This window comes from Oreochromis aureus, linkage group 13, assembly GCF_013358895.1.
Source record: "Oreochromis aureus strain Israel breed Guangdong linkage group 13, ZZ_aureus, whole genome shotgun sequence".
NCBI lineage: Eukaryota > Metazoa > Chordata > Actinopteri > Cichliformes > Cichlidae > Oreochromis > Oreochromis aureus.
This window is the reverse complement of record NC_052954.1, coordinates 7,339,804-7,365,690: the sequence shown is the minus strand read 5'-3', so window position 1 is coordinate 7,365,690 and position 25,887 is coordinate 7,339,804. Positions and strand designations below refer to the sequence as shown.

Below are 25,887 nucleotides of genomic sequence, written 5' to 3'. Positions count from 1 at the left end.
CTTCAGCATACTCAGCTCACTGTGAACTTTTTCGATGCCGCCCCCCCTCCTTTAGATGATTACGGGATGCTGCTGATGGCCGAGGCGCTGCTGGAGGAGTGCCTGCTGGAAAACATGGATCTGCTACGCAGGTCCAAACCTTTGGTGGACAAAACCCAGCCCAAACTGTGCAAGGCCAAAGGACACCTCAACACCATCCTTAGCCGAGGCCGTCTAACAGTTAGTCTCATCTAACTTACTTCTTATATCTGAGTTTTAGACTTTGCTCTGCTTTTTAAAAAACGACTTCCTTCATTTAATCAAACAAAGCCCTAAAGCCATTGTTTCACAGAGCACTGACAGCTTCTATAAATTGCATCCTTTTCCGTGGCTTCTTCATGTTCAGCATTTCTTTATATTGCTGTCCTGCAGCCCAGGTACTTGAACGAGGCTCTGCTGCTGATGGCCAAAGTGCACTATGTGCAGGGACGCTACCGGGACGCCCAGGGAATGTGTGCCAGGGTGGGGCTGGAGGAGCTGACGCAGGATGACCAGCCGACCTACCACCTCCGCCTGCTGGCTGAGGCGTTCGTGATTAAAGGTAAAGAATGTTTTTCTTTCCTTTTTCTAAAAGTTTAATTGGTTGGTTCTTGATAGCAAAGAAAAGAAAACAAACTAACTTTGAAGAGAAAACACAGATAAACACTGCAGCAAATCCAATCTGTTGCATGTGCAGTAGGGAGTGTGTAGTTTTCTGTGCATGCTCTTTCCTCAGTTTTAACTGAATATAGTGGGTTACATAATCTTTCTGCACTTCCTGTCCTGTATGACAATCTGCTGGGTGACTTTGTTTCTTTAAGCTGCCATGACCGACCGTCATTTTTGCAGGTACACCAAAAAGAAAAAAATCCTACACGGTGTCTTAAATGTATTTAAGTTAAGAGGAGTGAGCTTTAATCTTCGTACTCACATGATAGTGGCTGCATTCACGTTTTTTTAAGCTTCGAGGCTGAAAGGTCAGTGAAAAAACAAAATCTCTGACAGCACGGCGCACTCACAGCACCAGAGGAGAACGAGGAGACAGCAGGAAGCAGGAGGGCTCGTGGGAAATGTCATGGGAAGAAACTAACTTAGTTTGGACCAGGACTTTAGGTCTTCCTGATCATTTTCATTTAATTTTAAAGGACGTTGGCAGTAGCTCCTTTGGGATCAGGGGGCTACAGGGCGGGTAGCTCAGGTGTGTTCCACTTCATCCTGCAGATGCCCCTCATCTGCAAAAGCATTTAGGTATGTGTCTAAGTAACAATTCATATGAACACAAGGACACGAGGTTTCCCAATGCATTTCGCTGTGAGGCGACAGCGAGTGCGTGTGATTCGCCTCACCTTCCTATGATTTTGACTTGTGGCCGATCAGCTTGTACCACAAGAAGCAGTAGCAGCCATGCTACTGGTTCTACACTATGTCACTGACTGACAGCTGGTGGCAGCAGCGCACCGACAGCAGAAGACCGCTAGCTACCAAGTTCAGAGTCTGGGCCAAGGACACGTAAAAATAATGAAGTCTCTTTAGACCTTAATTGATTTGTTTGCACTCAGCAGCAATAACATTTCTTTTAATTTAGAAACAGGATCATTACTTAAAAATATACCTGACAGAAGCCATTAAAACTTTTCCTCTTACAAACACTAGAGTCTACACAGCTCCACTTTAACGCTCCACTAACTGCAGGGACTCTTCTCTCCACTCCTGAATGTGGGATTTTAATGCCAACTGATTGTAAGTGTCACTGGAGCCTGGCTGTGCCCACAGTCTTTGTGTGAAAGAGTGACGATATGTCCTTATTAATGAAGCCTGTCCCAGTGAGCTCCATAAACCTCTAAAATCCTTGGAGGCACAGTTAGTATAAAAATGTCAGGCAGGAGAAATTTGACTGCTTGTTAATACTGTCAGGTATGAGTGCTGAGACAGACCCGTGGTGATTTTAAAGAATACTTGCGAGGTGGAAAGCATACATTATATATTGCAATCTCAATGTTTTCACACGACAGGGCGTTCTAGCAGCGTTGCATCTGTGCAGTGGTCTCACTCTAACCCTATCAACATGAAATATAATGCACTTCATAACACAGCTGACAGTGTTTCAGTATGGCTTCTGGACGTCTGCTACACCGCTGCACGGTTTACATTTACAGCACATCTCCTGCTTGTCAGCCTGGACCTTCAGTAAGCAAAAGCAGCTCTAAGAACTGGCAGGTTTCCTTGAAAAACACCAGCAGCAAGGCTGAACTACTCTCTTCATACATTTCCTTAATGATCCTGTAACTAATCCCTCTGATAGGAGCTGTTACAGCCTTAAAATCACAATGACCTTTTATGGGGTTTAGTGGAAATGGAAGGGAGGCAACGGGCCAGACTGTGGATTCAAATGTAGCACGACTGGAAAACATCAGCTTGATTGGGCATGGTGCTACTATTGTGTTTTAACCTTAAAGATCCTGATGAAGCGGTGCATTTTCTTTCTATGTGTCTGTTCTGTCGCACAGACACCTCCATGGAGCAGATTGGGAATAAGCTAACAACGTAAAGCTCGTCTGGAAGCAGATTTCCCACCTCTGGTCTTTGTCTTGACACGTTTTTTGTACAGATGCTTCTTTAAAAGCACAACAATCATGAGTCATACGTGAAGGGAGAATTTACAGTTAGTCACAATCACAAGCTGTCTCAAGCCCAAACATGAACGCCCCCCATCACTTTTTATTTTGGAGTCATTTTAAAAATATGCTCTTTCCTGTCAGATACAGCCTTAAGTGGTTTTTTTTTTTTTTTTTTGGTCTAATGTGACTCACTGAATACCAGCATCATTAAAGGTCACAGATCACATTCACAGAACATTACACTGGAGGCCTGGATAATCTTGTTTCACTCACCATAATCATCATCATTATGCGGCTACACTCCCTGTTTCCTGACGATCGGACGTGACCTCACGCTCAGCAAACTGGAGAGAATATGTTGCAATAACTGTCAGATTTCTTTTGATTGCTTTGAAGCCCACTGAAGGATGGTCATGGCAAACACTTTTAACGTAGATCAGATCCTGCGGGGGCTGCTTGTCTCCTCCCCGCGCTTTTCCCAGCGTTGATTTGGAAATTAAGTCAGATGTGAATACTTGGATGATGACGTCTCCTTATTTGATTTAGCTTGGCGTCTGGCCTGAGACTGCTGCCCGTCACAGGCCTCCTGCGGTCTAGAGAAGTTCCTGCTCCCCCCCCCCACTTGTTTGTACAAATAAGTGCACTAGCAGACATCATCTGGACAGCACGGGCCTGTTAACGGCCTGTTCTGTACTCGTGCATCAGAAATGCAATTATAAGTAGAAAAAGCAAACAAACAAAACAAAAGCACAGCGTTAAGTTCAATTTTTATGTATTTTGCACAAACCTTTACATTTTAAGGTGAAAGCCCCCCCACAAAACCAAATGAGCACGTACTTTTAAAAGGAAGAAACCTCTGGGTGAACCAGCCATCTACCTTGACTGGCTAAGGGGGATTAGGGGAAAACGTAGACAGGTTCATGAATATAGAAACGCAGAAAGAAACTAACCCTAACCCTCCACTGGAAGACAATCAAAGCCCTAAAGGTGATGCCTTTGTTTGTATAACTGAAAATGACCATGCAGACAGGATCACCATAGTTATTAGATGCTCATCCTGAAGGAGATGCTAACATTTGTACCGATTTTCCATCCAAGAACTGCTGAGATATTTCACTTGAAATCACAAATATTAACCTTGAGAGATGCTCGAGGAAAAGTCATGGGATCATCTAAGATCAGGATTCATCCTCTGGGACTAGTAAATATTGTCAGAGCCGTCCAATGCACGCTGAAACATCTGAGTGTCATGTTAACAGACTAAAGTTACTAGTATTTTCAGATCTATCTCGATGAAGCCTGTCAGAGCAACTGAGCATTGTAAGTGCAGACCGACTAACAATGAATGGACAAACAGTTGAAGCAGTAAAGTCTGAGTTATCGCCACTTTCAGTCTATTTTGTGAGGCTCAGCCTCCGTATTTCACATAATACGTCACAACATTTACCCCTGACTGCCACATTTTGAAAAACCCTGTTTGAAATGTTGTTATTAGTAATACTAATGATCTGTTTTATCAGGTAAACTGGCCTCTTCCACCCACAGCTCCTGTATTACATCTTCAGCTTAACCTGACCAGCTTAAAACTAAAGCAGTTACATTTTTAATGGTAGCTTTTGTTAGTTTGTTTGCTTAGTTAGTCGCTGAGAGCAGGTGCTCGTAAAAACCGACCACGCCATGGTCTCTCTCCGTGCGTTTCAGGTCTGTCTCTGGATCACCAGACGCTGTCTGCTGTGTCCCGTGTTCGTCTTTCTGAGAGAGAGGAGGAGTCCCTGTCCTGTTACCTCAGGGCCTGTGACGCAGCTCTGTCCTACCTGCAGGAGCTCGATAAGGTGGGCTTTCTATACCCGTGTGAGAGCATAATCACGTGTGTGACCCTGTTATGGCTGTGTTTGGTTTGGCATTTTACTCCACTGTTTCCAACACAAACATGTGATGTTTGATAGTGTTTAATGGTTCTGTATCTGTCACTATGAATACTGAGTTGTTGTAATAATCTTTTGACAGAAACTTTAAATTTCATATGGGGTTAATAATGTCTGTTTTATCTCTGTGTTTTCAGGTTGTAACAACGCCCCACATCAAGTCAGCCAAAACCATTTTACTTCATTCACCCAGTGATATTGAACTGGGCTACTTCCTGCAGGCTGCATTACAGAGTGCTTACCTTTGTCTGCTGCATAGGGGGTGAGGGTAGCAACCATAACAACCATATTATTTTTGAAAAGCAAAAATAGACCAGGCAACATCTTTAGACATGCTCACATGTGACAGTATAATTCCAACGTCTTTGATAAGAATAGAAGTCAGATGATTTCAATTTTGTTATAATTATATTTGCATAATTATTAAATAGAATTAGTTACTTGTGTAGCTGCAGATTGGATGCTTGTTTTGTGCACTGCAGAGTTTTATTGTTGAGTCCTCCTTTCATCACAAGACTCGCTCTGTGGAGTAGAGGGCTGTGTGCTCTGTCATTTAGCTTGTGTTAGAGTGAAGAGGAGAAGAAGAAATCAAGCCGAAGCTTTCCAGCACCACTTGACCTTAGTGCACCACAGGTGCATTTTTACTCGTGATCAATAGGTGGCAGTGTTGCTCTTAGACATAGAAAAGCGAGGAGTGTTTGAATGGTCACATAGGAACACCATCTCTGTAAAAACTATAATATTATGTCTAACTCATTGATCCACTGTCCATAAATGAGGTCGCTGTGAGTAAAGAAGAGTTCAAGTGTTTTGTTTCAGTCAAAGAAAAACTTTTGTATTGATTACAAAAACAAACGTCCTGTAGGACTTTATCTCTGTAACACTGTGATACTAGATCGCCTAACTTCTTCTTCTTCTGCACATTTATTTTTGTTTAATGTTACACTTTCACACCTACACATCACACTGATATACGCTTACTGTGTGTGTGTGTGTGTGTGTGTGTGTGTGTGTGTGTTAGTCATCTTGCACAGGGTGCTCACCAGCTGCGTAGAGTGCTGAGGGTGGTGGAGTCACGAGGGTCCCAGAATTTCAGAAAGGTGGGCCACCTCTCACACACACACATGCACACACGCACACACACACACGCACACACGCACACACACACACACACACACACACACACACACACACACACACACGCACACACACACACACATGCACACACATGCACATACATGCACACACATGCACACACATGCACATACATGCACACACGCACACTGCTTGAGATGAATAAACATTGTTTTGAACTGAGAATCATACAAAGTTAAACCATGAAAGCTGAAAAACAGCATAAATACAGGACTCAAAGTATCAGTATTGCACACCTGCATTAATACAGCATCTGCTTGTGGCTCCATCCTAGTCTGCAGCGAGAAAACTAGCAGAAGTGTTGCTGAGCTCTGTGAGCGAGGACAGCTACTGGCCCCCGCTGGGCCCCCCACCCTCAGCCTGGCTTCACAGAGAAGGAGCCGCCGCCTCCAAAGACGCCATCTACCCCACTGTTAAACCACCACAACGCTACAGCACAGAATGGTTTGTACACTCTGTTTTTTTTGTTTTCATTTCAGTATTTTTGGTTTTCGGCTCCATTTTCTGTTTCAGTCTGCTCTAGTCTAATCGTGCTAAATGCAACTGCTTGAGTCATGCTAAGTATTTAGCTTGGGTAAAGCTATATATGATTGCTATGATGGTGTTAGTTACTTCACCGTATCAGCTGTCAATAGTGGACAAAGATTATCTCACTAAGGACTGTCTCTTTAGTACTTTGAGCCCACGAGTATCTCTTATGTCTAAATTACTCTCCTGTTAAGACCTTGGTGCTTACTGCAGTTTGACCCGAGTGTTGACCTGCTGCATGACGACCTACACTAACTCCCATGTCCACTAACTTAGCAACACTAAGATGAATTTCCCTTCCATCCATTTTCTTAACCACTGATCCAATTTCAGGATCTGGGAGGGCTGGAGTCTATCCCAGCTGTCATTTGGAGGGAGGTGGGGTACATCCTGGGCTGGTTGCCAGTCCATGAGAGACAAATGTGAAACAGGAAAATACTAAAGTTTTATGGTTGGACACCATTAAGATGGCCCCCAAAACAATATTGTTCTTAATAATGTGATGCCTTTGATGGGATTTTGCTATTTTTGTCTCTTCTGTAAACACAACATGTCCATCAGTCATGGGTTCCCTCCTTTGTTACTTTCCCAGAGGCTGCTCTATTTTCTCTTTTCTGGGGCTGGGAGGGACGGTCTATATTCTTAATAGATTGTGAGATAAATTGCTTTTTGTGTTACTTAACAAAATTAACCTGATTTGTAACAAAACATAAGCATCGGAGTTAAAGAAGAACTATTACTTGTCAATAGTTTAGCTGAAGGTTGAACTTTTAAGCGGGTTTTGTCTGGAGAAACAGAAAAATCACATGGTCTTTCAGGTCGTCTGTGTGGTCTGAAGCTGACCTCGGGTGGTTTTCACTGCGCCTGTGGTTCAGCTCTGTCCTGGAGAAACCACTAGAATGCCACTAGAGGTCATCACATCCCAGGCTTAATTAACACTGGCTGAATACCTGCTTTAGAGGAGGTTAAAGGGCTCAGAGCGAAGCTAGACTTCAGTTCATTCATTAGTTCATTTCTGACACCAGAAAGCAGGCTGCTGTTTTATCTGTGCTACAGGGCGGTTCTTCAGACATAATGCTTATATAACATAACATGTCAGTGTAGCGTAACGGCAGAAGGCAGAACAATCCCTTGGCCAGTCCCAACAGGACAAACTGGTTATGTGCGACAGCACAACAATGATCACCACATAGTTGCCTAGTTTCTGCCCTCTTTGCACAGGATTCCTGTGCTTGTTGCTCGGGCCCTGCAAGCCATACTTAGTCACCGCAACATGACTAAGCTAGCCCACACTATCATAAGTGAAGATCTAAATCCATGTCTGAGATTTGAAGGAGAGAGGAGGAACAGGAGATTTCAGGCTGTGCTTCGGCATTGTTCGTGGCTTTTGTCATCAGTTGCCTCCTGAAAAGGCCTCTGTGGTGTCTGGTAAACGTGTCCTTTAAAAGGACACGAAGTTGATGAGAGGGGCAAAGAAAGTGATGAATGGAAGGAAAAAAGTGTAAGACCCAAAGAGTGTGTGTTTGAGAGAGAGAAAGCGAGCGACATCTGAGATACTACTGTATAGTGATATATCCAGGGTGGTCTGTATTGTATTACAGCTCCGCAGGTGAGACAGAAACTTGACACTCACACCAGTGTACCTTTGGACGTGTGTGTGTATGTGTGTGAGTGAGAGAGAGGGATAAAATTCCCATTCTTGGTACTATTTCCTACTTTCTGTGTCCTGGCAGTTGCTTCTGTCCTCAGGACGTGGTGGAGGAGGCCATTTTGCTGCTACTCATCACAGAATCCATGGTGAGATACTCTCTCACACACACACACACAAACCACAACACACACACACGCTCGTTTTCATATCTTTGTGGGGACACCTAATTGACATAATGCTAACCATCCAAAATGAATGCCTAAACCTAACTGTGACCTAACTGTAACCCCGACACTAAAACCACATTTTGAGTCAAACTCATGGGGACCAGGATTTTGTCCCCATTAGGGCTGTTGGTCCCCATAAGCTTGGTAAAATTCCAATTTTTGGTCCTCACAAAGATATGTAAACATGCACACACACACACACATCCCCCTTTCCTTGCCAAGTCTTCCTCGTCTTCCTCATCCCGCGTCTCTCTTTATCCAGGCCAGCGGTGACGCGGTGATCAGTCGTCTGCCGGATCAGGCTGAGGCTCGCCAGACCAGCCTGCAGGACGCCACCTCAGTCTATGACCTGCTCACCATCGGCATGGTCAGGAGGGGGCAGTACGCCATGCTCTCTGAGGTGTTCTGACACACGCGCGCACGCAAACTGTAAAGACGCACACTATGCTGGAGGTCTAAGGGGAGGCGAGCATAAGAGGGAGAGATGAGATGTGTTAGTGAGAGCTTTGCCTTTGCCAAACTTTTTAATGAATGTCCTTATCACTTGGAGCACAGGGATTATGTGTCTTTTTCTCTCACTGCCTCTCAGTCTCTTCTTCATCTCTCACCATCCCCCACACTGCCTGTTCTTTTCTACTTCTTCCTCCTTTTCTGGCTTCGAATTCCTCCTCCATTTTCTCACTTTTTTTGTTTTTTTTTTAAACTGTTACCCCGCCCCAGTGTGACTTTCTACCCAGATGTGGGAAGTTTAAGAGGCGGAGGTTAGCGGGGTTGTCTCAAATTAGGTTTGTCCACAAGTCTCACTGATTCATATATAGCATATGGGAGACCACACACACACATACTCATACACACTGAGGTAGTTCCACCTACACCAGTGGATCAATTTGCTGATGTATGAGGCCTGCATGGGCCATTTATTTAAAATCAGGTGTCAGCCAGTCAATACATTCCCTCTTTGACGTCATGAATAAGACTGATTGCATCCTTACTGTAGCATCAGTCAGTCCGTGATGTCTCTGTGATAAGAAATCATATTTTAATTTCATACCAGGAATTCATATTATTGTCATGCTTTCCCTTCATATTCAAGGAAAATGAAAGGTTGGGTTTAAAATAAGCAAAGACATGTCTATCAAAGTAGAATCAGGCTCTCATTCAAGAGGCAAGTAGTAATAGGAATATAAACGTTATCTTTCTGTTCAGAATCGTCGCTTTCCAATCTTGTATTCATAAACTGTAAAGATTTATTTTTGTCTTACCACTGATGCAATAATGCACTTGGATGAGCACGCGATTTAAAAAAACATAAAACTGTAGAGCTAGTTTACTCTTGTACGCATTCCAGTTCAGTTCAATACCCTTCCTGTCAGTGGAAGTCAGAGTCAAAGGTCACGGTTCTCATTTTGTGCACAGAATGTTTGTCTGAAGCACAAACTGTCACAGTCCTGGGTCGTGTGACCCAGTGTTTTTCAGTTTTCTTATATTTTGATATTCATTGTTTATGTGCTCATGTCTATTTTGCCTAGGTTGCCTTGTTATATTATATTATCAGATTCCCCTTGTGTCTTCATCCCGTGTGTTTAAGTCCCCTTCGGCATTCATGTGTTTCATGTCTGTGTGGCTCATGTTATCAAGTTCATGTCATGTCTGTGTCCCGTCATGTTTCCTGTTTTATTTTGAAAGTCTTGTTTATATGTTCATCGTGCTTAGTGCTGCTTTTCCCTGTGGCGTCATGTTGTTAATTTTTGTCAGCTGTTTCTCCATATGTTTCCACTTCCCCTGATCACCTCCTCTGTGTATTTAGTCTGTGTGTTTTCATTCTGTCTTTGCCAGGTCGTCTGTGTTACCTCCCTCATGTCTTCTCATAGTTCTCATAGTCTTCATAGTTCTCAGAGTTGAGTCACAGTTTTCATAGTTTTTAGTTTTCCCAGTTTATGTTCTACTTTAGTTTCACTACTGTCCTTGTTGCTTTGTTTTGCCTTCTTGTAATCAGCCATGATAAAGGCTTAAGTCAAGCTCCGCCTCCCTTTGTGTCTGCGTTTGGGTCCACAATTCACAGCTCACACAATCTGCTCCCGCAGATTGTGACAGTAATCTGAGTTGAAAAGTTCTACCCTTTGCGTGTCTCCAAAGAGTATTTCAGTCTTGAGCTGTGGAGGAGAGGAAAAAGGCAAATGTTGTACTAAATAATTGGAAATAAAGTATCTGAATTTCAGGAGCGGGACCATGCCTCCAAACACGCTCCTTCCGGTTTTCATCTATATAGGTTCCCCCAGTTCTACAAGCAGTTCGTTCTCATTTACGTCCCCCTCCCTCCCCTTTTAAATTCTTTAACTTCTTCATTTCTATTTAGTGCATGGGGATCTGCCAGGCCCAGGAGCCATGGCCAGTCCCCTTCGAGACCTTCCCCAAACCGCAGCTCAATTCACGTCCAAGCCATTCACCTTTATCTACTAAAACGCTATCAAACCTCAAATGAGGTCATGGGCCCAGCAAGTGAAACTGAATGACATCCCTTTACTCTGTCAAGTATGTGCCGCAGCTCCATCTTAGTTTTATATAAGGTCTAACGTGTTTTTCCTGTTTACAGCACTGTTATGTCTCCTAATGTCCACTGTGAGTAGTAGCAGAAACACTTTCATTATAACATAAGCACCTGACTGAAAAACTTTAAAAGGACTATTGGTAATAAACTTAATTAAACTTTAGTAAATTTTATTTTTAAAATTTAAACTCTAGTAATTAATAAGTCACAGTAATCACTGGCGATGTATTAATTTATGTTTATTTATGTCAGTGTTTCAAACAGGAAATAATCATTTTATGATGGACTAGTGACCTGGGAGTATCCCACCCTCCAAACATTGTCATTAACCCAGTCATGTAGTTTTGGCCTGATTATGAAACCAAGCATTAACTGTAGTTTCCAGAATCAGTGTTGTATAATTTAAACCTCCCACCTGCCTACTTGTGCACTCTTTAAAGGTACACCATGTAAAATCTCACCGATAGAAGCTTGAAGACTGCAGTCAGCTGAATTCGGTTTTCTTGCCCCTCCCAGTTCAAGTGCATAATCCTGGTGGTTGCTGTAATCCAAACAACTTCGGTCATTATTCATCTATAGTGAGTGTCGGTTGTTAGACAGCTGTTTATCCCACTTTTAAATATGACTCTGTCTGATGACAGTGATGCTAAAGAGAGTTACTGAGGATATTCTGAACTTTTCTATCAGTAAGAGCTGCTGTTTTAGCCGCTGTTAGCTGCTGTTTAGCCGCTGTTAGCCGCGGTCAGTGAAACCTTCTTTGAAGTTAATTGAACATTGTTGGACTCTTAGTGATGTTTAGTAAATAAACTCATACGATGTGGGAATGTAATTAAGCTATTTATCAGAAGGAAAGCACGATTTTTAGGATACTCAAGCCTAATATTAGCCTGCATATTGTTAGCTTTTAACCAACTGTTGTTCTTGTTTAGCCAGCCTGACAAGATCTAGGAGTAACTACAACAATATAGGGAATAAATAGACATGTTATTGCATGTTCCCTGCCTTCAGGCATAAGGTGAATTTCATGTGGTGGCTTGAAGTGAGGAGGAAGAGGATGAAGTGAAGGTGGAGGAAGACATAATGAGAAAACGATGATGAAAACATAGATGTGCATTTACTAGATGGTCATTATAGTTTAAAAGATTTAAAAGCTATTTGTGATCTTTATAAGGTGTAGTTATGTAAGTGGTTGGAAGTTGCTGTTGGAAGACATAATTTCACAGTAATGAATGAGTACAATTTTCTTTTTTTCTATTACATAATTCAGAAAATTACTTACTATATCCTTAAAACAAGTGGCATCCATGCAAACACTGTTCATAGGTGGTTCTTAAACCAGTTTTTAGGAAAAGTTCTCAATTAATAATGTCAACTAATTCCTTCAATTTTCTTAAACACATATTTCTCAGCTGACACATCTATCACAGGGCTAATTGTCATTCCATTGTTTGTTAATAATGCAAAACTGTAGGCATTTAGTCCAGTTGATACAACAGTTATATATGGTGCAGCTCAAAGTACTGTACAGTAGGAGACTTAACGCATTTGTATCTTTTAACCTCTGTTTCCTGTATTACAATTTGACTGAACCTTACTTCGAGCTCTACACATTAACCCTTCTAAACAGAGGTTAAATAGGGATTTGTAATGGTTTGGGGCCTGATTTAGCTGGGTTAACAAGGGTCAGCAATACTGCTATGTAGCAGCAGAGACAGTTGCAGCTTCATATAGCTTCATAAAGACCTGCAGTGAACCATTACATTTCTTACATGCTTCAGTTCATGTTAGAAAATACAGAGCCCATTCACGACTACAATTAGCTACATATTCCACACTCTCTTATTCAATTAAATCCTACAGAGGTTGGTATTGTGTGCCTTTGCTCTATTCAGCATGGCATCTTTGTCTGCATGTTACTTTGTGTGCAGCCTTTCTAATAAGTGCACATTATTTAATCCTACTACTTGGCAGACCTTTTTTCTTGATTTAGCTCGCTTCTGCATGACTGACAACATCTGACTGAGCGGCGCTCCACGCCATCCTGTGCTTGTCCACACACACATCACTCACATCATTATGTACTGAAACAGCACAGAGTGGGTGGTGAGCGCTGACTGACAATCGATTTTGAGCGAGAGGAATGTGGCTACGAACAGTGGCCATTCAGTTTTGTGAATGTAAAGGAAAACAAAAATCTTAATGTCCGCACCGAACTGTCCACTCTTATCGGTGCACCCTACTTGTACAAAGTTTCAAAACTTAAACATGTTTGTGTATTTGCATTTCTCCTCGCAGTGTCTGGAACGAGCCATGAAGTTTTCATTCAACGAGTTTCACCTGTGGCACCAGCTGGGCCTGTCACTCATGGCCGCCCGGAAAGTGAGCTCATTTCTCCGTTTAAATCAAACACTACGTCACACCCAAAGGAGATATCTATCTTCTATCTATCTATTCTAGCTAGGTATTCATGGCAATGAAATGTAATCTTAAAAAGGCACATTTTTTAAATGGGAGTCCTCAGAATACCTCACAGTGCTCTTTCAGTCTCTAAGTGTCTGTGTCTGTGTGTGTGTGCGCACAGAGCCATGTGTGTGACAGAAAAATTGATGTGGATTGCATGATAAAGTGACTGCAGATCAATGGTGAGATCTAGAAATAGGCTGCTCCCTAGAAGGAGAGGGACCGCCTCAGTGTTGTTGGATCTGCTTCTATTTAGGGCCAGTGGGCATGCACGTGCACATGTGCTCACGCATGTGCGCGTGCACGTGGTCCATTAATGATTGACCTACATGTATTAAGTGACCGTGTGTCTAAATGGGTCTATTAGGGCTGTGTGAGGACAGTTGATGTATGTTTGATACAGTCGCTCAAAAGCGATCCATGTCATCTGTGGCTGCATTATAAGTGGCTGCTGTTTGCTCATTAATCATAATTTGTCACTGACATTTCCGTGTGTGTGTGTGTGTATGTGCGTTTCAGGGGGTTGGTGCTGTATCTGTATTTAAAGAGTGTGCCAGGATGAGACCAGAAGACCCTTCGTTGCCCCTGTTGGCTGCTAAAGTCTGCATTGATCAGCTGCATTGGGTAATTACACATGAAACATCTACTTGCAAAAAAGGGGAAAAAAAGCACAAACTTCAACTTAAATACTTTCAAATTATTTCTGGCTAATTTGGCTTTTTGCAGCTGCTACTTGTGGAAGCATGATTGGTCTGCAGCACATTCAGGCAAAGAGCTTTACTTAACAGATGTCTATGCATTGTTCTGATCAGTTGATAGAAAAATCTATTCAATGCTTAAATAAAGGAAAGAGAACTTAAAAAAATGGTTGAAAAATGTTTTGATTAGAATGCTGATGATTTCCTTTGTTGGCATGACATATACTTTTAGGGGCAGATCTGTAAGACTTAGGCAGTTATATAATAATAATTATTATATTTTAAAAAAATGTTTTATGTTCTTTGATTTTCGCTGCGATGTTTGGACTAAATTTCCCAGGCATACATGTTGTGGTGTAAATTTTCTATGTATGCATTTCTGTAGGTGGAGCTGTTTTCCTTGTCTGTTTTGCAGTGTGCTGGAAATAATGCCATTAACTATAAAGAAGTGACACAGAGATGCAGAGTAGCAAATATATCCTCATACATCCTCCTGGGATGTATCCAGGATGTCCAATATAAACATCAAAAGAAATTCGCATTAATGAAACACAAAGTTTGACTGATTTATTGTTACATTGACTGTTCTCTCATTTCGGTCCTACTGTTTGATCTTTTTGTTTTGCAGATCACATCTACACATGGCAATAAAAGTAAAACATGACATACACCATGCTGTTATTTAAATATCAAAACCAATGCAAAATTCAAAAGCAGCAAACTAAGTGAAAAATCAAATACAACCATATTGAACCCATAGGAATGAAAAGGGTAATTAGCAGCAATTGCTCGTTTGGACCATTCAGGTGTGTATTAACTCAATACCAAGGAGGAATCTGCAGAGAAATTGCAAGAAACCCGTCGACATCATAAACTCTACAGTTACAATGTTAGTTCATGACAGTAAAATTGGAAAAAGATTGAAAAAGTATGGCTTGCTTGGAAGTGTTGCCAGGAGAAAGACATGGCAGCACAGCTCAGCTTTGTGTTGCATCTGGACAAACCACATGACGTCTGGAACAGAAGTCTTTTGGACAGTCTAGGTCAGAGGTGTCCAACTCAAATCCTAGAGAACTACTGTCCTGCAGCTTTTAGATGTATCTTTACTCCAACACAGCTGAATCAAATGATTGGATTACCTCTTCATGCTATCAAGTTAGGAAAAGGCCTGGTAACAAGCTATTCATTTCATTCAGATGTGTCGGAACAAAGATGCATCTAAAAGCTGCAGGAGAGTAGCTCTCGAGATAGAATTATTATTTGGGTTTAAAAATCAAGGTTTCTATATTCACCTGTGATTGTAACTGTGATGATTATTTTTGCCATAATGAAGCAGCCCTGTTTGCCACATGACAACAGCTCTCCACGACTTTCACGTCTCTTCTTAAAACGGATTTAGAAATTACATTCATACATACTAATTATCTCTTTTCGATGAAGTCATGCACGCAGACCTGCATCTGCCCTCAAAGCTTAACATTTACTTTACATCTGGTAACATCTGCATGTCAGCACTGTCATGGTAAGTATATTAGCAGTCTGGTATTAGCATTTAGCTCAAGGCAAGGAGCAGCTAGCGTGATTGAGTGTTATTTCTTGATAATGTGAACGCTCATAACTGACAGAGATGCTGACAGCATAAAAGGCTTGTCACACAACCAGCCTGCAAAACAGTATGCAAAAGTGTGGGAAGCCACAAGCAAATGATGTAGTTCATTAGTTTTAAAATTAAACAATGTGCGGTAAACACAGCAGGAAACAAATCTTAGTGTACCGTTGCTTTATGTTAAACTTCAGAAATAGAAGATCAACTTCAGAGGTCTAAGAGAGAGAAAGAGAGACTACTAGGAGGCCTTTCATTGTTGATCTTCTCCATATTTTGAGCCTGACCTGTTTAAGATCTTCTCCCAAATTTTTACTGACGTTCACGTCGGGAATCTATAGGGACTACTCGGAAAACTTGAGCTTGCGTTTCTTGTTTGTGCATCAGAGCTGCGTTGTGAAATGGTGCACTACCACGCTCATGTCAGTTAAACCTTCTTTTAGCTAATTTGCAGTCATATGGGGGTTTTGCGTTGCCTTTCTATCCAGCAGGCATGTAAATTTGTTCTTCCAGAGCTTGCCTTTCTTTTCACAGTTGTCCTTAACTGACGTTTCTTAATGCCATTTTGGAAAGTGGGAATTACAAGCTGGAAGCCATTTGATATCATTTTATAGTTTTCCACTGCTTTGTGGGTGTCAGTTAAAAACATTTTTACATCCTCAGTCAGAAGCTTGAAACAGCCCATGGCTTAGTGCTACCAAAAGGTTTGAGTAGTTGGAAAACAGAACAGCTTTGCTTTTTTAACAATTATAAAACTAAGATTATTGGGATAAAATGACTTTTTGTTGTTAGTTTTTTTGCTGCAGAGCTCTAGCTTTGTTGCAAAAACATCACTCGACCCAATTGGCAGACCTTCCAACAAGCCATACTTCTTCAGTCTTTTTCTAATTGTACTGCAGTTTTCATGCACGTTCTCGGTTTCAGCTAGAATATAACATAAAGTCGAGTCACAGAATTGTATAGTGCATCTAATGTGCTGATCAGAAGTTGTATATTTGGGATTGATGCTGGGGTCAGTCAGACAGTTACACACTACTACTGTGAATCCCGGGCCAGCTTGGATACTCCTTCAGTTCATGATCTCAGCAGGAGAGAGAAAATAACACCAACAGTGGTATTTAGTGTAGAGGGAGAGAGGGAGTTGGAGAGAGAAAGAGAGATTAGAAAAGTGGAGCTAACAGAGGCAAATGGAGAGAGCACATCTGTCAGTGGCTGGAGATCATGGCAGGCTGGAAACACTAAGGAGCTTACAGCCATAATCACAATGGGACACTATGGTCGTAGTGCAGTGTGGCATTACATAAATGTGCCACAGTTATCCACCATCAGCTCCACTGGACAGTCTGGGCTGATATTTACTGCAGCCAACAACGTTATTTATTTTAACATTTTTTGCTCTTTTTGTTGGTTTTTCGTAGGTTTTTTGTAGGCATATATGAAATCCCCAAACCAGTGACATCACCGTGAACTGTGGGACTCTTGATCTCACACGTAAAGCTGCTTTTCTAAATTCCTGAAGAGCAGTTTTTGCAGATTCAAGGTTTTCGACCAACAATGGCGACGTGTTCTTTCTCCACACTGTTCAAGGGGAGGAGAAAAAAAACTAAAAACATAATCTTCCTAAAACGTGCACATACAGGGTCTGCGTGTAAACGGCTGGTCTATTGTGCGCAGGCTTTAAACGAGCGAGGGCTGGATTCAGAGAAAGGGAGAGAGAACAGAGGAGGAGGATGAAGGGAGGAGGAGGACATGAAGCGGAGGGAGGGTGTCGGAGCAGTTTGCTTGCTGTTGCACTGGTGTGCTGTCAAAGGCATTACCCCCCCACCTCCACCCACGCCCATCTACCCACCTGCCCGCCCGCCACCAGCCATACCTCACACGGAGTGACACACTTTTTCCTCAGCTCAGAGCACCTCGGCTCGGCTGAGCCACACACCGCCTGCAGTCTACTGCTGCGTGTGTGGGCGAGCGTGTGTGTCCTTCAGCAAACTCTGCGCTGTCCTTCAAGCAAATCTGTTCGGACTGTCCTCGCACTAAACTCACGTCCCTACCCAGTACATCGCAGACACATTTTGCTGGACAGACTGGCAAAGTTTTCAGCTCACATTACAGTACCGCACAATTCACGCAGCAAATATAGATTTTTAAAAAATTTTTTATCAGTTTTATAAGTCTTATCCATCATGCTCACCCATGAGGGAGGCATGTGATTGATCCCAGCTTCGCAACCAGAGTCTCAAAGAGCTATCCTCAGCCACAAAAAGAACAAGAAGTCAACTGAGTCGACTGTAACAGATGGTATGGCTTCTACAGAGCACTGATCTCCACATCACAGAGTCAGCTGGGGATTACGCAAAGAGATCGAAGACAAAGAGACAGTTCTGCGCGATGCTTCGAACAGCCCAATCTCCATGTAGCTTATTGTTGCACCAAAAATTGATTCAATTTGGGTGTTTTTCCTTGTCCCTCTGTCGCATATTCATCCCAGGTTAATTTGTTTATGTGTGTATGCAGATCAAGGAGGCAGAGGCTCTGTCCCAGAGTGTGGTGTCTATGGGGGAGGAAGCAGGAGAATTTCTGCCTAAAGCCTACCTGGCTCTGGGACTCTGCTGCAGTCTGCAGGCCTCTGATGGTAAATCTAACCACACAATCTGAAAAAATATATGGAGAATATCCTGTCCAAAATAAAAACAATACCACTGGTCATTTGTTTGGAGAAAAGCAGCAGTTTGTGGTCATTCACAGAAGAAGGCAGCCAGCTACAAAACCTTCTAATGAGTTCAGGGCTGATGTTGGGTTCACTTGATTTCCAGTGGACACAGTCTAAATTCTGTCTGCTCCCAGCAGGAAATAGCTTAGTCGACAAGTGTTAACTAGATCTTACTGTCTATGGGACTTTTTATTCTGGGTTTATGAGAGTAGCATTGCCTGATTCAATAATTCATGTTTGCCTTATATTAGACTGGACCTTTATAAAACCTGTCAGTTCATCCACTGTCTGAAACAAGTTTATTTCCTGGTTTTCTTTTTTCAAACTGCTCCCCAAAAAAGGAACCGAGCAACAGGTGTGTAGGGAAACTATGTCCACAGCCAGAGCTGTGCCTTGAGATGAGTACATTCGGGATATCTGCTCTCATTGACCTCATACGAAATAGAGCATTGGAGCAATCTAAAGCCTGAGTGTCAATCAGCATAATGCAAAACTGTAAGTGAAGTGTAGGTGAAGGCAGCCAGCTAGAAAACCTTGTGATGAGTCTGGGCTGTTGCATAGGACACAATTTACCGTATTTTTCGGACCATAAGGCGCACCGGATTATAAGGCGCATTAAGTGAAACAAAACAATCAGATAATCAAACTTTACTCAACTCATTCTTCTTGCTTCCTCCTCTTCCGTATCATTGATTCATTAATGTTGAATTCTCTCACAGCTGCTCTATTCCCATGTTGTTGCAGTATATTAATGACTAACCTCATATTGTGGATGGATTATCTCAGTTGTTGTCCTGACTGAAGTTTGGTCCGTTTACAGCATCCTGCCATGTAATTGCATTTGTCTCTAACCACCGGCAACCCTGACATTAACTTTTATTGAGTGGCAAAAACTTAGCGTTCATCCTCCAGCTTCACTGTTTATGTTATGCTAACATAGCTATGTTGCTAGCGATCACGTAGCACAGTGGTTCCCAAACTTTTTTTGCCAGGCCCCCCTTTTTTTACAAGAAAAATGTTCACTTTGGGAACCTCTGACGTAGCACATCATTATATACCAGCTAGCCCAACTTCAGTAACCCTACAAACGTCCCTGCTGTTTAGTTTTCTGTCTTCATTTATGTTGGAAGTGATAGAAGAGCTGTACATTTTAATTTTTTCAGAAATCTCTCAGTCAGAACATGCTATATCATGTTTAGATGGAAACTAGCGAGCTAACTCCCTGCTAACACCGTTAAATTTCATAAATTCTGTTTTCATGGATGCCTGGATGTTAAACTTAATTGTTACACCTGGTAAAGCAGCCACGCTGATCAATTTTTTAAAGATGAAAGAATTTAGACAGTTTTTAACTCTCAGTGTGTCGCAGTGTTCATTTGACTTTGGGACCTGAAGCAGAGTTTTGGACGCAGATTACTCCTCGAGGCTCCTGACTATGGCAGCCGTAATGCTCCAACAATCCATCAAGCGGTGCGGCTTCGTAGGCGTACTAAAACATTTTTCGACAGATATTTGAGCACCGTGTACCACATAAAATCGGTTTAAGGTCAGTAAGCACAACCAGAAATCATGCATGCGGTGCACCAGATTACAAGGCGCACTGTCGATTTTGAGAAAATTAAAGGATTTTAAGTGCGCCTTATTAGTCCGAAAAATATGGTAGGTCTTATTTCTGGCTAATAGGAAATAGTTTAGTCAACAGCAACAATGATGGACTGTCTAAGCTACTTGTCAAGACACAGGCCTTCATATAACTACCCCTTATTCCAACTCTTGTTTTAACTTGCTTGAACCGTGGTCCATCATCAGCTTTTATTTTTATCTGAAATTGTAAATTTCCCATTTTTCCCGCAGCTTCTCTGACCACAGACCGAAACGACTTCAACAAAAAGGCACTAAATGCTTTGAAAAAGTAAGTCAGGCTTGTTTCATTCTCTAGCACGTGTTTCAGCCACGCAAGCGAGCCACACAGTTCAACAGTCCACCCTCACTGAGCTATTTGTCTTCCCTCTACAGAGCTCATTCACTGGACCCTCAGGATGCGCAGATTGCCATGTACCTGGCTCTGCAACTGGCCATCGTACGCCAGGTAAAAGCAAGCCAATGGAATCAATACTGAAGCTTTTTGTTTTTCTTTTTTGACAAACTCGTTTTTCCTTTTTCCTTTTGACAAATATGGTGTTTATCTGGCAGGTATCAGCAGCTATGGAGCCCCTTCAGGCAGCTTTATCTCTCTGTGGGGATGACTTACACTCCCTCCACCTGCTCACCCTGCTGCTCAGTGCCCAGAAACACCACCGTCATGCTCTGGACACCCTTAATCTGGCCCTCGGCCAGCACCCTGACAACTTCAAGTAAAACCTACTACGCCATCCCACACACACATACACACACACACATACACACACATGTGCGCAACAGAAAATGTTGGTGGACTGAGGATAATTCAATTGATTGCTGTACTTCTAACACTTTGGAGATTGTTTTTTAAGTGTGTGTGTGTAAGAGTAGCTCCAGAGAGTGGTGCAGCCAGGTTCTATCCTAACACCAGTCCTCTCCGTAGGGATAGGGTGTCTGCTCCACTACACAAGAGGCCAAGCACACACACACACACACACACACACACATACACACTTGAAGCCTTATTTAGACGTGCCAGAGTGGAAGTCTGCATTGCGGTACCGATGCCCCTCATACACCCTTACCCTTTTAACACTGCAGCTCTGACCCAGACCTAAGCGCTGCTGTCCTGGCTGAGCTGAGACGTCCTAACACATAAACCCACCTGTCCACTACACTAAGCACACACACTTTGACAATTAAAGTGAACTCATTTTGGGCAGGAGGAATGTAGTGATGTGAAAGGGCATGTTGCAGGTTTAAGGGCTTAAACCTTTGACCTTTGGCTTCAGGGCTGGTATTTCTAACCATTTCTTCACCTTTATGCAGAATCACATTTGACCAAGACTTGTAAAGTATACCAGAGTTAACAGATAAAGTATTGTAGTAGGCAAAGTACGCAAGATCATAAGTATGAGAAAGTGATAAGAAAGATTTTTAATTAGAATCCGGTTTGATTGGAACGCATTTGAAGCAGGTTAGTTGCAGCATGAGCCCATAGCTCTGGTTTCTTTCCTAACAGTATTCCACTCACATAATTCTACTCATCCGGCACAAAAACATCTAAAAAAAACATGCTCATTAGCAGTGGAAAAAGCTCTATTGTATCTGACATTGACAACATTAACTATCAAGGCCAATTATTTCACACTAACAATAATTTGGAAGCATGTTGCATCATCTTTCTGATGTGTTTTCTCTCTATCTCAAAGCCCAGTCAAGCATTACAGAGTACAGCCATTTGGGGTCAGTGTTGGCCTCCACGGTTGCAGAGCAGACAGATGGGGTGCATCCATAGATCAGGAGGGAGAGGAAATGCAGACAAGAAAAAAAACAACAAAATTGATCAAACAGCGAAAGGAAGGAAGGACACGAGAGCCTGACAGAAGGAGAAAAACACACAGAGTGGGAGGATCCAGGAAAGACACTGATGATTACAGAATTGATTTACCGATCTGTACTGTAGGTACAGTCAGTAGCTCGCATGCGTTCTCTCACTGTCTCGATGCACAATCACACACTCTTAGACACACACACCTCCTTCGCAGAGACACTTGACTGCTTTGACCCATTTAAGAGCTCTTTTCCGGGCTCAGCCAATCACATCACTCTCTGCACCAGGAATCCCCATCGCCCCGGTAACCATGAGGTCATATGGATAGAGCAGGCAGCATCGGTTGTTGTTTCCAAACTGTTGTTACGGATCACTACCAAGACACTGAGTCAGAAAAAAAAGAAAGAAAAAAGGAAACAGATCTCTTTATTGGTAGTTTGCTGAAAGGAACAAATGAATCATTAATCGAGGTGTACCAGATGTATTATTTTTTATTACCTGTAAGATTTATTCATCTGTAATACTAGTAATAATTTTACTGTCAAGTCAGTAATACATATTGAAACTAAGCCATCAGATTAGTGGAGAGAGAGGCATACAGTAGCGATGTGAATAGGCTGGCTCTACTTGCTTAAGCCCAAACTATTAGCCAATCAATAATCATGAAGCGCATAATAGCTTACAAAACATTATAGCTAAAGTGATAGCTGGACTAAGTTGGACTACAAAGATAAAGTTATGAGCAGGGCAGTGGTGAATATGTTTTTTGCATTAGCTTTATATTGAAAGATTTTCTAGTGTCAGTGTGTTCCCTTCTGCATCTCCCTCAGCTGCTCTCTTAAAAGCTGTTTTAGCAGCAGCAGCTAGCAACTAATTAGCTTTGTGATATCCTCTCTCTTATCCTATTTTTATTCACAGCAGCTGTTTTTAGGTTTTTTTTAAATGATGTATATAAAGCCAGTCAAATGAAGTGGAGCATTTTGGCAGCTTAAGAACAAGTAGGTGGAGACCAAAAACAGCCAAAAGAAAAGTCACCAGAAGTGCAACTCAAAATGCTAGTTGCTAGCTGCTAGTATCTGCCTCAATCGGTTAATTTTAACTATTCAAAATTCAGTCTATGAAATAATGACAACCTTGTAATTTCCCTTTTCCCTCTTTTTAGCTTTCTTTTTCACCCTTAGCCAGCTAGCCTTTACATAATAAATTAGTGAAGAAAGCCAGATAAATTTAGTTTCACTGTTAGCTATATAGTTAGCAAGTTGTAACTCGGTGGTGTTATTGAGTTGTGTGCATATGTACAGGCAAGAATAGCTTTTCCTAACAAATTAACTAAACTTCTATGCAGATGACACTGTTGTGTGACTGTGTGGCCGTAGTCAGACAGCAACTCATCTCTTTACAAAGTTAGCTTTTTAGCTCACTGACTGAGCCATCTCAGGTTTTTAATAGGCACACCAGTATTAAACCTCAAATTTATATAGTAATGCATCAATGTCTCCACCTGAACCAACAGAGTATGCTTGTTTCCATGCAGACAGAGAGGAATAGTCAAATATTATGAAGGTCTTTTGCAAACACTGTATCACTGAACTTGCAATGCAACGCAACCAGCCACTGCAAAAAGAAACATGGTCCTAAATCCATCCTAGAACATTCTGGACCATCTGGACTGAGGCCCATTTGCAGACCTCAGAGTCAGAGAATAAAAGATCCAAAGACTTGGTGTGAAAGGATGTGTTTTCTCAGTAACGAGCTCATTGAATATCATTTGCTTTGAATACGTGAGCGAGCATCTGAGATCAAAGCTCGCATTCCGCGACAGTCGTGCATGTGTGTGTTTTGTGTGTGTACTTGTCTGCTGTGGAGGGGGCGAAGAGGATGCGACCGTGTGTTTGAGATCGTAATCTTGCTCACGCATGTTTGTGTGTCATTGCATGTGTGCATGCATGTGTGTGATTCTTGTTTGCCACTGCCTCTCTGCACCACAGCAAACTGTCAGCTCACTGTAGCATACACAATTTCTCCTTCCTCCTTTTTCTCCCACATCCTCTACCCCCGGCTTCTGTCGTCTTCTCTCTCTCCATCTCATCCTATCTCCTTCTTTCTTTCTCTTCCTTTTCTTGTCTCTCATTTTTTTTAATCTTTCAGTCTCCATTTCTCCCTTTTCTTTGAAATTTTAATCACTCAGTAAAGAGGCATGCATTTCAATGTGAAATGGGATTCTGCTACAGATTGAGAGAGCTGAGGCAATACAGGGGCGAGAGGGGAGGGTTGTATGTGTGCATGTGTGTGTATGAGAGGGAGAGAGAGGAGTAGAGACAGTGATTGTGGTCTCACAGTTTGTACTAAAGAGAATGATTAATCCCAGCCTTTGATTCTGCATTCATCTAACGGGATGTTGCAGCAGGAGCGTGTACTGCTACGTGTGTGTGTGTGTGCATGTTGGTGTGTGTGTGTGATTCTGCACAAGCATGTGTTAGCCTGCACATGCAGGCCTGGATTACTGTGTGCTCTGAGCAAGCATGTCTGCCCAGGGTCTTGCGTGTTATTCTCTCTGGATGTGCATACTATATATCTGTATACTCATTATATACTCGAGTGTGACGCACACGTGCACTTTTCTGTGTGTGCGTGCACCCATCTGCCTGTAGAGTATCCGCACTCTGATCTGTGGGAGTGCAGAATGAGTAATACTGTACATGTACCACTTTTTCTAAGGAACATTATTAGCTATTTTTATATGGAGTTTACGCTGGCGCTCACCGCTCTTAGCCAGCCACCACTGAGCTCTTACTCTGAGCTACACTACTCACTGCTATGCATCCTCAAACACTCCACTCTGCACACACCAGGCTCACTCCCAGGAGGCTGGAAATGACAGCCTTTGTAATTTCATGTGCAGTTTTGAATGTTGTAATCTTGATGAAATCTGTCTGTTGTGGAGCTGTGAGGGAGAGCACCGATTGTAATAGAGGAAAAGGCTCTATCCTTGGATGACTTAGATCAGTTGATATTTCTTTTTTATGTTCACAGTGAATTAATCATGCAAAAACACGCTGTAGAATGAATATATGACTTTACTGTTAATGCTATATTAGAAGCCCTATATCAGTGACGGTGAGATCTTTTCCTAATTTTACCAGTTTCATACCCCGATGTCCCCGTTTTCTGATTGCTACAAGACTGAAAATGTCTCAAGTCTTTTTCAACCTTTCCGTTGTAACAGTTTGCTTCACTTTGCTGTTTTTCATATGACGTTCATCATGTTTGATGCTACTGAAGCCTTTCACTAACTGAAAGGGCAAAACACATCCCTTTTTAAGCCTTTAATCTGAAGGTATACAATATTTTGTCACAAATCATCAAGTGAAAGCTATTGGAATTAACTAGTAAATGATGACAATATTTGTACATAAAAGATGCAAGTAATGAGAATAATTGAGCTTCTCCCATCATTTGAACTCCAGCTTTTATCAAAAGTAGTGCAGCCCAGTGAAATTTAGCACTACAAACATTATTCAAAAGCCTTTCAACACTTTCCAGAGGTCCGAAAACTCGCGTCTGATTATTTGTTATGGTAGCAGAATATAGTTAGAGACTGGCATCTACGGAATGATGATGGTCTGACCTAGCCATGAAGCCTACAGGTGGATGCCGGGGTGGTGGACGGGTTGAAAGAGCAAGCAGCGATGCAGGGCAGTAGCGGCAGCATTGACATATCAGAGGGAAAGATGGGAAATTCACAGCTTAAATAGACCAGCAAATCGGGATGGTGTGTTTGCCATATTGCATGAGGGGAGCGAGGCATGTAATGCACCATCCGCTGTCTCCCAAAAATATTTTTTTGATGCAACATTGCGCCCGACAACGTCTGCAAACAGCTCGCATATAGTGGGAACTCAAGAGCTGAACTCATAGTGTTTATGCAGAGGAACACTTGGAGCTCTACAAATAAGATTTAGTTGATAGAAAATGACAACCATCTTCTTGAAGACGTTAGGATGTTGTGGGTGGCTATGGCTCCAGAGGTGGAGCAGGGTATCTACTAGTTTGAGGGTTGTTGGTTTAATTCCTGGTTGTTCTAGTGTGCATGCCAAAGTATTCTTGAAGAAGATATTGAACTCTGAGTTGCTCCTGATGCAATCATCAAAGTGTGAATGTCAGACAGAAAACACTTAAATATAGGGAAAAATTCTTGGGTTAATGAGACATGTTGTATAAAGCACTTAGGTGCTTCAGTACAATGGGAAAGCGTTATATTGATGTGAACCAGTCCTTTTAATATTCTAAAA

The 25,887-nt window shown here is 42.2% G+C and overlaps 1 protein-coding gene across 1 annotated transcript in view; it reads left to right on the top strand.

Moving 5' to 3' along the window:
• ttc7a (tetratricopeptide repeat domain 7A) overlaps positions 1-25,887 on the top strand; it is a 63,531-nt gene that overhangs the window by 4,446 nt on the left and 33,198 nt on the right. The window contains exons 2-15 of the mRNA XM_031741122.2: positions 56-219; positions 412-580; positions 4,338-4,468; positions 4,699-4,823; positions 5,583-5,661; positions 5,991-6,160; positions 7,978-8,041; positions 8,385-8,522; positions 12,966-13,049; positions 13,650-13,754; positions 17,946-18,063; positions 19,996-20,053; positions 20,158-20,230; positions 20,335-20,495. Coding sequence (XP_031596982.1) covers positions 56-219; positions 412-580; positions 4,338-4,468; positions 4,699-4,823; positions 5,583-5,661; positions 5,991-6,160; positions 7,978-8,041; positions 8,385-8,522; positions 12,966-13,049; positions 13,650-13,754; positions 17,946-18,063; positions 19,996-20,053; positions 20,158-20,230; positions 20,335-20,495 — 1,639 coding nt within the window. The remainder of the gene's footprint in view (positions 1-55; positions 220-411; positions 581-4,337; positions 4,469-4,698; positions 4,824-5,582; positions 5,662-5,990; positions 6,161-7,977; positions 8,042-8,384; positions 8,523-12,965; positions 13,050-13,649; positions 13,755-17,945; positions 18,064-19,995; positions 20,054-20,157; positions 20,231-20,334; positions 20,496-25,887) is intronic.